Raw genomic sequence first — 13,312 nt, 5'->3', positions numbered from 1 at the left:
AGGTGTAGATATATTCACATGGCAAATTATCTGCTGTAGAAAGAGATTTTTGGGAGAAACAAATTTAAATTATTAAGAAAGAGAGAATAAAAATGAGAAAGAAAATAGTAAGCCGATTTTATTTTCGTCGTAAGAGGATTTATAATATTTAAACGAAAAACGTAGCTTTTGCCATCGAAGACTCACTTGGTCGAAATGACGCAAAAGCTAGATTCTTCGTGTCCGTTTGTTTTACCAATGATTATTAACTTCGTTCCTTTTATCTTTTGTGAAAATCTTTTTCGAAGAACATCGAAAAATAGAGATTGTCTTATTAAAAGACATTAAGATCTTATCGTAATATCGATTAAATCAATTTCATTAATATACGATCTAGATTCATGATAAATATCAACCGGTGCGCATTTGCGATAAGTAGGGCTAGCATGCATCTTTAAAAGTATTTTTCTCTTCTCCGAAGAAAACCGTCAGAAACGATAAATTTTACGTTAGTAGCCGAGTGGCGAAGCACGTTTGCGACACGTCCGGTGTAAAGTGAGAAAACGAAAGAGCAGCAGGGAAAAGGCAGAAACAAAAGAAAGTGAACGCTGAGAAGAAGAGGAAAAGAGGAACGCGAGAAGGAAAGAGAGAGAGAGAGAGAGAGATTGAGAAAGAGAGTTAAAAAAGAGAAGGTCGGAGAACATAGCGAACTAGAGAACAACCTACTCGAGCAGCATGCTATCTACCTCGACTCTTTAAAGCTAGGCGCTTTCGAGTTCTTCTCTTCTGAGTCTCGAGTACGCCACGACGCCCGTCACATTCACATACGCGTGAATATATGCAGACGTATATGAACTCACGCGTATACATACCACACGTATACACATATGGACGTTTCATGCCGCCCATAGTCCCACGCTCGACACGATTCGTTTAACAGCACAGCATATGTGGCTTGCGAACCTCCGAGATACGAGTTTCATGAGAAGAAGAATAGCGAAAAGTATGAGATTACGAATGTAGAGCGTTCAAAATGAGAGAAAAAAGAAGAAGGGAGATAAAGAAAGAAAGGAGGAAGAGGAAGAGGTGATATGAGATTTTAAATTAGGTAGGTTCTCTTATTTCAGAAAATCATTATACCTTTTCTAGACATAAAAATACTTTGACCATTATAAGATCTTAATAGAGATCGTTGACACTGATCTAAATAATTAAATAATATTTTTTTAATCATTTGTATGCTTTTCCATCAATAAAACACAAATGTCTTATAATTTTCAACAAATATAAAAATATTTGAAATTTGAACTTAGCAAATTAGTTATCTTCCATTCGATAACAATTATTACATTATTTTTTCTGTTAAATTCTCATGACATAGCTTTCATCAACGAAATCGGTTTAGTCTCCAATATCTCCGTTTTATTTAACCCATTTGCATCGCAGCTCTGAATATGCTACTAACGTTGTTCATCCCAGACATTCAATTGTGGTAGGGCTAACTTTGAAGGGCGCGAAATTAGTTAGTGAGAGTGGATGACTAGGCGAAAGGCGGGGCCAACTTTGGAAGGGCGGGGTCAACTTGATGGAGACTGGGACTAACTAGAGAAGGGATAGGACTAACTTTGTAGGGACTGAGACTAACTAAAGAAGGAATGGAGCAAATCTATCAGGAGCAAGGAAAACTTTAGAGGGATTGAAATAACAAAGGGTGTGGGCAGGACTAATCTAGCAGAAGGCAGGGCTAACTTTTGAGAGAGTGGGACTAACTTAGCAGAGATCAAAACTAACTTAACAGAAAGCGTGGCTAACTCAGATTAACTTAGTAAGGACGGAATTAACTTAACAGAGGCGGGGCTAACTCAGCAGAGGGCGGAGCTAACTTAGCAGAGGGCGGGGATAACTTAGCAGAAGGCGGAGATTACTAGAAAGTTTCACGTGCCCTCGATACGTTCCATGAGACACCTGACTGTAATCATTACTATGATTAATAATACCATTACATTATATTTACAATATCTTAAAAAATATTTTTGAAAAATGTCGAGAGCGGAATATTCCGCGACTGGTGATAATTAACAATCGTGCGGATTATTTCGCTTACGAATGCAAATGGGTTAATGCTTCGAATGTTTGGCCACCTTTTTTACACTTCTTTTTTCCCAAGTCGATCTGTTGAGGAGAAAATTGGTATTTCGAGTCGACGTAATAAGGACACACCGTCCGAGGTCGTCAAAGATTATCGAGCGAGAAATGAAGTAGGCTAGTCGAGAACCGCCGGACTATGGTGAAGTCAATGACCGTTTGTCGACGGAGAAAGAGCGGAATAAAAAGGTTTCTACTACCTTTGAAGAGAGGAAAATCGTTGAAAGAAGGAAGGAGGGAAGGAAGGAAGGAAGGAAGGAAGGAAGGAAGGAAGGAAGGAAGGAAGGAAGGAAAGAGGAAGGAAGGAAGAAGCCGTAGCCGCGACTTGTTGGCAATTTTTCAAGGAATCACTGCGCCGTCTGACCAGATTGAACGCCCTCGGCTCTTTTCTTTCCTTCTTCCTCTTCTTCCCATTCTACCTCCGTCGCTTTTTTCCTCTCATCTGGCTACCGGAAAGGACCGACCTAGAAGAAGGTCCTTCGACCACGTCGAATTCTCGAGGAAGAATGTTAGCATCCGAGCGTGCTCTTGGCCGGAAGGCATCTCCCGCGGTGCCAGTGCCAGTAGGAAATCCGTCGAAGATCGAAAATAGGAAAAGAAATTCGGTGGATCGACGGAATTGGACTAAAGATCGGTACGTCTAAAGACGAGATTGAATGGGCAAGGTATTCGTACGTTTTGCGCCCTTCGAACGAAAACGTGCCGAATTTAACAAATTCCACGACGTCAGTCGATCGTTTCCTCATCGATATAATTTTCTTTCGGTTAAGCCGAGCCGACAGAAAAGATCTCACGGTCTTCGAGTCCAAGAAAATGCTTTTCTTTTTTCAAAACAATTAAAGTTTTTTCTTCTTATCTTTTTTTTTTAAGTACAGGATCATACAAAATGATATTCAATTTGTTATCAGAGTAAAAAATAACAATACTGGGGAAGGCTTATATACACGAAGAGGACGTTGGTTAACAGCTAGTTTATACAACGGCAATGTTCGAGACAATGCACGGACCATTGTAGAATGGTCGTTCCATACACCGTGTACCGCGAATAATTCCACCCTTATTCCAAATCCAGAATATTCTCAAAATGGAGCTTTGTGCTTTCGGGCTCCGTTCCAAACGTTCTTTTTTCTACGGCTTTGCGTCACGCATACCAGATCGTTCTACTTGTTCGCGATTGCCTCGTCAACTTCAAAAGCAAACATTTACGAGCGCCTTGCGTTTCATACGCAAACGAATTCGATTCGAGACGTGACCCGCATACATCGTTCGAACTTCTTTCGGTTCTTCTACGTTTACCAGCGACGTTCTTTCTGCCAAGATAAAGCTGAAGAGAGAACAATCGCTACGAGTTGTCACGGATAAAAGACGAGACGAGACGAGGAGAGATAAACAAAGTTAGCCAGCGATTTTGATCGCTTTACTCGAGTGATACGATTAGAAGCCGCTTGGTGATAGATCCAACGAGAGGATAATAGAGAAAGAGAGAGAGAGAGAGAGAAGGGCGTTGCCGTGTATCCGCACTTCGTGAATGGATACGACCGAGAAGTTAGTCGATCCCCATTTACGGCGCAAACCTCATGAAACCTAATTATATTGTAGAAGATGAAGCTCTCGCTGTTCCTCTAACCCTGAAACTAAACGATCAAAGGGATCACGTTGCTTTCGACAAAACTAAATAAGGAAATCAAATTAATAACATTAATTCCGATCACGAAACTTTACTATCTCGATTTTCTTTAAGTTTCAACAAAATGAGAAAAAAGAATTCGATTCGTTGGCATGTACGCCAAAAAGACAAAAGGGCAAAAAAACAGATGAAATGGAAGAAAAAGAAAAGGGAACGGATCGAGTGAATATAGAAGAGAGAAAATTCGAGCGGCGGATGTATAGTAGCTTTTTCGGAGAATGACTTAGTCGCAAGAAAAGATAAACGAAAGTCGAGAACTGACTATACAAGGCTAGCTACTGCTACTTTCCTTCTACTTTGTCGTAACGGCAAAGAAAACCTTAGACGGGGATAAAGAAAACGAAGAGAAAAAGAGAGAGATAGAGAGAAAGAGAGAGACAGACAGGCAGAGAGGATGGGAGATCTTAGAGTCTGACTAACTGGATAGAGAAGGGCCAACTGAAACGAAAGGAAACTTCAAACTTTCGTCTCTCACGATGAAGAAAATAGAAAATGCTGAGGAACGTTAAGTTACGTTCCTTTCTGACGGCGACTCGGTATTCTCCTATGTGAAAAAATGGTTAGCCGTTTCTAAATGCTGGATGCTCCTCTCTTATACGACAGCATTGTTCCCGTTAGGCGAACAACGGAAATCGATGCGACTACGACGTGTAGATAAAAGTCGAACGGAAAAGAGAATCGAAAAGAACGATATCACCATCGTCGATATTGGCTTATCGTTCGCAGTAACAAGAAAGAAGGGAGGAACAAAGTCTCCGGATAGTCTTTCGGTCACGAAAAGTAAAGTAAATAGGAGTACAGGCCGCATTAAATTTTGCCATCTTTCCTAACGAGGTATAATACTTAGCGGTTCCTTCCTTAGTTTCATCCCTTTGCTCGCAGGTACGAAGTAAATCGAAGATAAACCCCAGGATTTAACCGAGGCTTAACCTATGCTAAGCGTGCTAACTCTCCTTACCTAGCTGGACCACATGAAACTACGCTTGCATAGATTACAATGTACTTTAATTGAGTTAGCATGTTAATGGCTGAAAACATCTATCCGGCTACTTTCATCTTGGTCGAGCATAAGAGGGGTATATATAGTTCCCTTTTTTTTCTCCTCTTTAAATTACCCTTATAAATAATCTCATCCCTTCAACGTCGCAACATCATTTTCGTTATCGATTCTGGTCAGACCCTAGTCGTGCCCTTAGTCCAGACAAATAATGACTCGTACTATGGGCTTTATCGTCGGATCAAATAATTAATATAAGTTAATCGAGGAGCGACCGTTAACAAATCGTTTCTTATACATCAGTCTGCCCCCACAATTATTTCACTGCTCGGATCAAGCTTCCATTTCTTCTCCCTCTACTGTGAGATCATTTAATCACGCGCAAGTAATTAAGTACTTTACCATTAAGAAATTCTACACTTGAAAATTCAAGAAGAAATAGCTCACGTAGCATGGTTAAAATTATAAAACAATCGAATGAATTTTTCTTCTTTCTTCTGCAATCTCTCTGGAAAAAAGAATAGAGAGAAAGAGAATAGGTAAAAAGAAAGAATCGAAAGAAAGAAAGAGAAGAGAAAAAATTCGGAGGAGTCTCTGCAGTTTCTCTCAACATTCAAATAGCCTCGTTTCAAATCGATTTCGAATTATCTTCGGAGAGCGGATTCCAATGGGACAGAAGAAAAGAGAGTATGCTGGTGTAATGGAGGATACGACGGTAAGGTAAAGAGATATAAGGAGTAAAGAAAAAGAGACGGAAGAAGGTTGTTGAAAAATAAAACAAGAATAGCTAACCTCTCACCGACTGTACAGAGGAAACGACTTACAGTGAAAGACAAAGAAGGAATTTCCGAATAATGGTCCTCTCTATCCGTACGTATATCTAACGTCTATTCGTCTAATCTATAATTCAAGAATACTTACACGGTTAAGTCTGACATAGCACGTTCGTCAACGTCTACGGCTGGTAATGAAACAAGTTCGACTACTTGTTGGCAATACCATCTAAAACTTGCTCCCGTTATTTTATATTCTTTGCATCCCCAAGACGATTTATTTTTTGATCTTCCATCCTGAAATATTTTCTTTTCGATATTTATCCCATTTTACCCATCACTTTTATGTCGAGTTAACAAAGAAACATAGTCGTTCTAAACCATAATGAAATCTCCATCTGCCTTTCGTGCGTCTGGCTTGATTAAACACCAGCCAGTGTTTAATAACGTATACGAGGAAGTACGAATCGACTTCAAATATGTATTTGACCGATACGATCTAGTTATTCAAACACAGGTTACTCTTCCTGTATTCCCGGAAAGGTCAATATTGATACTACGTTTGAAATATCTATTCTGTTAATGCTTGAAAGAGACAATACGAAAAACGATAAAACAGGGCTTGCCTATCTTGTTCGATAAACCGGAAATATAACAAGAAACGATGAATACCGTCTTTATGTTATTTCATTTTTTAATATTTCGATCAAGTTCAATAGGTATATTCGTTCATCCTGTCGATTAAAGCGAATAGCGCATGGATAAAGGATAATGAAATCGTCGTTTCCACCTATGAATTCTTCTGTCTAGCTCTAACAAAACGACCATTTTAAATATTGGCTATTCGTGCTTCTTCAAAACTGAGCTCGTTATATACGCCATTAATTTACTCATTAAAAATGGAATGTCTGTAATTGCGTAATAAAATTAAAGATTCATAATTAACATAGAAAAGGAAATAAAGACAATATTGTAGAGGGTTAATTAGGAAATCCAAGAGTGTGTAAATACGATCATGCGTCGTCGGAGAATCATGAATATTGTCTGAAACGTTCTTCCGACAATGGATCGCGGTTAAGTGTTAGGAGCTAAAAAGGAGTACTCTTGTGTACTTCTTTGTCCTCTTGTTTGAATGTTCTTTATGCTTAGTCTGAAGTTGGAAAATTTTTAATCAGTCGGAAATAAGAACGACAACGATTAAACGTAAATCAATCTGATGCTCGTTCTTTTTTATTCTCTACTGTTTGGATTAAACATTCTAATCAAAATTTAAAGAAGACAAAATTCTTAGAACATAAATTCGTCAAAATTTTTCAGATTTTCAAATGTTCCAATACTATAAATATTATGTGATATAGTTCCAATACTGCGATATTGGCAGAGAAATAATGATGTGGTATATTTGCAACGCTATAATTATCGGTGTTCTCAAGTAGTCGTTTCGAATAATAGCAATTTCGCAATATCCATCCTAGTATCGTCGCGTATAAGCTCGCAGTAAAGACAAGAACAGCGGTATCTTTTATCATGAAAGTTATCGAGCCACATATTTCGGTGGAAATGTCCACTTCGCAGGTAATGTGCTCGCAATAAAAGGAGAAGCAATATTCTTTCCACGTCGACCGTCTGACAGTAGGGGGAAATATAATACATTATTATACTTTACGCATAGACGTAACTCGAATAATAAATTGTAACGCTTGATGTCTTCTTTACGAAGTATCGTTGGAAGGTTATAACGAGCGTTCGTCGATTATAACTGTTGCCGTTTTTCGATAGAACATTTTTAATACAGATCGATGAAAGTCTTTACAACGTTTATACGACCTTTTATGACGAATGATTTTTCCCTTAAGTAAAAATGAAAAGAAAATTATTTCTTACGGCAAAATCATTCGACGAATAACTTCGACGAATTCGGTTTCTTTTTTTTTTCTGTGATCTTCGATTCATTCGTCATTCGAATAACTCCCGTCTTCTTTCACCAACATCCAACCCACTTCCCTTTTCTCAAGCATGGAATCCCTGCAAGAAATTTATCAATTTCTTCATACGGGACGCAGGAACGTAGGAACACGCGCATTACTGTGCAACGACAATTTCTTACAACGTCGTGTTCTCGAGATGACACATTTAGTAACACACCTTTCTCTTTATCTTGCACACCGAGATACCAACTCGGCAGTAAACGAAAGAGCAATAAATTGTAGAGGAGAAAAAAGTCTTCTCGCAACAAGGACGACTCTGGTATCTCTTCCGCGGTTATCTCTAATTTATCGCAAAATTAGAAAGTAACGAGCGATGAAATCACGATTTCAAGCTCTGCGACTTTAAAGCAAAGAAAGCACAGCGGGGAAAAACAAAGAGAAAGAAGGATTTTATTCGTTCCTCTTTTATCAGAGATGCGTGCGCGCTATCATCCTTAAAAACGACGACAAAACATAATGTTCTCCCTCTACGACAATTGTCGGCAATATAATACTTCCAAGCTGCGCTGTCTCGCTTGTTATAGAACCAGATCCTGGCGCACAATACATCGGCAAGAATCATCTGGTCGAATCAAAGCCTCGTCCTGCAGAGCGTTACAAGGAGCAGCGCTGGTCGTTACGTATGCGCAGCGACAAATGCCCTCAACGAAACGAGAAGCGAGCCTCTACATTTTCGCGTTAAGTGTGAGTAATTTACTTAATAATTACAAATCAAATCGACCTCTTTCCTCGCAAATGGATCACTCAAAGAACATAAATCCAAGCGTCTTGCTAAAAGATTCATAAACGATTTTTATTTACATTTCATTGACAAGACCAACGAAGAGATCGTACCTTTCGATACATGCTCCTGCTCGTGTATCCAGACTTGAAGGATCGCGAAACCTCAAGGATCTCTACGGATTTGAATATTTCACGAGTGCTTAGCATAGGATACATTTTTAATATCCAATTCCCAGGTTATGGCGTTGCGCCGACAGGGTCAACTACCGACCTCTAATAACATAGAAGAAAAATACAGATTCTTCGCAAAACCTTTTTTATTATCGATATCGTTATTTAAAAAAGTGAAGAAGCAATCTAATATTCGTATAAAGATATTATTCGTTTTATTTCTCATGATCTTTACTAGATTCCAAATGTTCCTTGATACGTTATCTAAATCTCAATCATCGATAGGTAACAATAAATCTGTAACGAGGTCGTAAAGATCGACGAAACGTGCACTGATAAATAGCAATCCCGCGAGACTCTCGAAAGTCGAAGACTCGATCGTTTCTAAATTTTACTCCTTCACACACCGTTATAACGGCACCTAGCATTTACGCCAGCGGCTACACAATAAATGAGATCTTGCACGCTTGGGATTAGTATGATGGATAAATTATGGTCGTATACCAAAGAAATCTGTCATCGGGCGTTAATAAATTTTGTCGCGAGTTATAAATTCTCCTTGCTCCGTCCGCAATGCTGCTGGTGATTTATTAGAACGAGTACTTCGTAGATATACCTGAAAATATATGTACAGCAGAAATCACCGAGCTTTTCGAGATAAAAGAAAAAGTTTCGCCGTAAAGTATTCAAGGAAAATCTTAGTCTAGAAACGGATCGTTTCAGCTAGCAACGTAGTCATGCTTTAAGTATCGACTGGTTGTAAAATCGAATGTTATTACTCCAGAGGAAATGAAACGATATCTCTATATGGTTTCGTCGTTTGCTTCCATTGTTTGCTTCATCCATTAATTAATTTATTAGCAATTGAAATATCGAATCAACGTTTACGTCTATATATCGCATTGATTAAACGTTAATCAATTCATTTATGACGCTAATTATTATAAGATTTTATACTCTTGATTTTAAATTCATTGTATTCTTGAAAATTATGTATGCCAATTGACATAAAACGAGCAATAATCGCGCAATGATTAAATCCTGCGATAAACGTAAGAGATAGCGATATAAGTTATTAAAAGTTATAGTCCAACTACAAGTAAGAGAAAATTACGAGCGTTATTCCTCCTTCGTGATGTGACGTAAATCAAGAAGCATTGGAAGGAATACAAACGTCATGAATCGTATCGAATTGATTCGAAGATATCTTTATTGTTACAACACAGAACACTCCCATATCGTAGAAATTTTGTTCAGGGTACAAGTACGAATGACGCGCACAAGCTCCACGTCGACTGGATATTTACGCGCTTTGTCGAGATTCGATTGCTCTTTCGGCGGCACGAAAGAAGGGTGCCTTTAAAAAAAATTGCTCTCGAAGATTGGCCTAGGTCGTAACCGACGTTATCCCCATCTCCGCGCAAACAGACAAGGTTCTTTGCTTTCGAAGCACGATCTCGTCTTTCTCTCCCTTCTCCGTCGAGGACTCTTGTTTTTCTCTTTATTTGTCTCTTTTCTTTTGTAAAATGGTGAGCGAAAGAAAGAAAGAATGAAAGAGAGAGAAAGAAAGAGAAAGAAAGAGCTAGGAAGAAAGATAAAGGCAGTGAAGATAAAGGCAAACGAATCGTTACAAATATATATCACTACGGAAGATGCGACGTGAGAAGGAAAAGAGAAAAGCAAAAAGAAAGATAGAAAGGCCTTTTTGCATAACTCGTGTCGAAAAAACGATTCGGCAAGTCGTACGCTCGTAAAAGTCCTCTCGTGACAAAATGCCAAAGCGTGCCTCGAAAACGACACGCGTTATCGTTATCAACCACTTATCTTTCTTGCTAGCTCCCTTCGAAGGTCAATCCTGGAGAAACTCGAGAAACTTTTTAGCTCGAAGCGACAACTACGACAACATGACTCGAATCTTGTTTCTAAAGAAATTCTAACAATAGCTTGCCGAACGAAATTGTGTTATTCACTTACCAACGCTTTTCGTAAGCTGTAGGGCTGATATCATAGCTACAGTTAAACTGGGACGTTCTGCCTTCTAATCGCGTACGCTGCAATAGAGCGAAACCAATTCGTTTTAACGGCTTACGAGACGCACGGAATTAACGTCGGTTTGCAAAAGTGCGAGAGGAGGAAGGGGAGAAACACGCGAGAAACTCGATGCGCAATGGAGGCTGTATAATAAGAAGGAAATGTGTGCACCGCAAATTATTTACGATTAACACGGAAAATTCATCAGCCAAGAGCGAATTCTCTCTGCATTTCATTTACTTCCTATGATCTTCCCTCCGAAACAAGGCTAATTCTTATCAAGACTTTAAACGTAAAATTTTGGAAGTACGCTAGATAGCTAATATCAAAAGTACAAGTTGATTAAGTAAGTTTGAGGGATGTCGATGCGGAGAGCAAGCGCGATTCTCCGAGGCTCTCCTTTCGACGCTCGTCAGAACGTTCTCGGAAATTATGGTCCATAATTAATGTCCTCATCGTTTAATGAAGACCAGACCCCTTCTCGTTTCGCCAAAGAACCACCGTGCAGTAAAAATTTATCTTTCCGTCCGACAATGGTAATTTCCTGCCGAGTCTAACAAAGCCGAGTGCCGACGAAGGGAAAGTACTCTGCTCGAGGTCGGATGATACTCGTCGATAAACTTTATCGAGAAACTCGATTAACGCGAGATTCGTTCGGCTCGATTAACTTTTCAAAATGGATGTACCTATTTTATAACGCGAGCGTAAGTCGAACATAATGCCTAATTGCGTCGCGTCCCATCGAGAATCGATTGTAAATTGCAAACCTACGCCGATTAAAGGAGCAATTCGCTTCCGACCTACTACCTGTGTTTCTCTCCGGGGAAGTTCATTACGTGATTGGAATCAAAGCGAATGGATCTTAATTGATCGAAACCCAACGTTTCGACGATCCGTCGTTAACCTGTTACTTCCTGACAATGATCGTGGTATTGCGAGTTCCGCCACGTTTCCGTTCTCTCGGCGCGACGTTCGACCGGTTAGCCAATGTATGTTAACCAACGTACTAACTTTGATCGGTGTCCCTTCGTTCCGATCTAAAGATTAAACTGACCGATCTAAATTTCCTCCATATTCGTAGACCGTAAGACGAGAGTCTTGAAGCGAAAGAGAAAGGATGGAAGTTGTTCTCTTTGATTTGCAGTCGCACCGGTCTGTAAGGACGACAGGATCATAGTGGTAGGCGCATCGAGAGGCGAATCGCTGGACATTGCTTGCAGGGTCGAAGCCGATCCACCAGCTCATAATTTCCGCTGGAAGTTCAACAATAGCGGCGAGACCCTGGAGGTCGCACCTGGAAGGTTTTCGATGGAGAAGTCGAGTGGCGTTAGCGTGTTGAAGTACACACCGACTACCGAACTGGATTACGGAACACTCTCCTGCTGGGCGGACAATCTCGTCGGTACCCAGGCGAGGCCGTGTCTCTTCCAGTTGGTAGCTGCTGGTAAGTATTTAACGGACAAGCATCGAGGAGAGAGCGCACGGACCTGCAAATCGTAAATTCCTTATCCACCAAAGCGAAGAGGAACGTCGACGGCAGGACTCCATTTTACATTGTCCATTCTCCCTTCCTCCTCCTCCTCTCCTATCTCGTTAATTTCTCTCATTCGATTCGTCGTCAAAAGATTTATAGTTCCAAAGCACCTACACCTTTTAATCGTAAACATGGTTCGTCGAATATTCAAATTCCCTCTTTTGATCAATGATATTCATCTCCAATTTCACAATAATCTTTGTGAAAGCGACGATTAAATATCATCGTTTTTTATCTTCCGTCTACGAGAATGAGATACGCATACGGAAGATCGATTCTATTTCTACCTTTTGAACAAATCGTCGACATATTATGTATATATAATATGCACATTATGTATATGTATATGTGTAATTGAATAGAATTTCAAGGGATACAAAGGGGAAAGAATTATCAAGCAGTCGCTCTTTGTGTTCACCGATTATGGAAAAAAAATCGAATTATATTTTCTATTGGAAAATTACTTCGATGGTGCAGAAAGCATCGATGATAGTTCATCTATGTCACAGACGAATAGGGGTTGAGCGTAGTGAAAGAATCACATCTTACAGTTATGATACAGACAGGCACAACGTGTGGAAAATTTCTTCCAATTAAATCGTCATCCAATGAGTTAACGTATAGATACGTATAAGTCTTCAAAAGGGAAACTATCGACGTTCTCTTGTGAATAATTATATGTGAATACATATCTAGATAAGAAAGGTATAAAGTATAAATATAAACCAACTTTTTGATCATTTGTTGGAAACTAATTTGGCTGGTCGGAAATATTCGTTGGTTTGTTCATCGAATATAAGCCATTAATGAAATACCAAAGGCATGTAAATATCGTTGTCGCGAAAGAGACCGCAGCTGTATTAATTAAATATATTAAATATAGGATCTCTATTAGACTGTGATTTTGACCGATCCTAGATCTCACGTAGCTATATCTAGATATAAATAACTATATCTACGTAGCTCCAAGGAAATCATCCTAAAAGCATTCTACGAAGTAGTCCAAAAGTTTCACGTACTTGATACGAGGACTTACCGTTTCTGTATTCCATCGGTCTTAGATCAATTCCATACAGAAAATTAAATTTCGTTTTAACTTATTTGATTGCTTTACGTAAGCATATCTAAATTCATTACAGAGTGGAATTACTTCGAAATAGAACTATTAAAAATTTTATTTTCCTATGAGATATAAACGTACTTTGGGAAACATATTTTGGCAAACGATTTTTGAAAGGTGAATTGACTATCCAAATTTAGCGATTATCCGATGTTTAATTTCGT

The 13,312-nt window shown here is 39.2% G+C and overlaps 1 protein-coding gene across 4 annotated transcripts in view; it reads left to right on the top strand.

Moving 5' to 3' along the window:
- The window catches only part of LOC127066456 (nephrin-like), a 268,358-nt gene that overhangs the window by 240,854 nt on the left and 14,192 nt on the right, over positions 1–13,312 (top strand). For all 4 annotated transcript variants that reach the window (XM_051000231.1, XM_051000230.1, XM_051000234.1 and 1 more), the window contains 2 exons: positions 8,094–8,253; positions 11,639–11,938. In XM_051000231.1, coding sequence (XP_050856188.1) covers positions 8,094–8,253; positions 11,639–11,938 — 460 coding nt within the window. The remainder of the gene's footprint in view (positions 1–8,093; positions 8,254–11,638; positions 11,939–13,312) is intronic.

This window comes from Vespula vulgaris, chromosome 9 (assembly GCF_905475345.1).
Source record: "Vespula vulgaris chromosome 9, iyVesVulg1.1, whole genome shotgun sequence".
NCBI lineage: Eukaryota > Metazoa > Arthropoda > Insecta > Hymenoptera > Vespidae > Vespula > Vespula vulgaris.
Note: the sequence above shows the minus strand (reverse complement) of the source record. Positions and strands in the feature narration are given on the sequence as shown.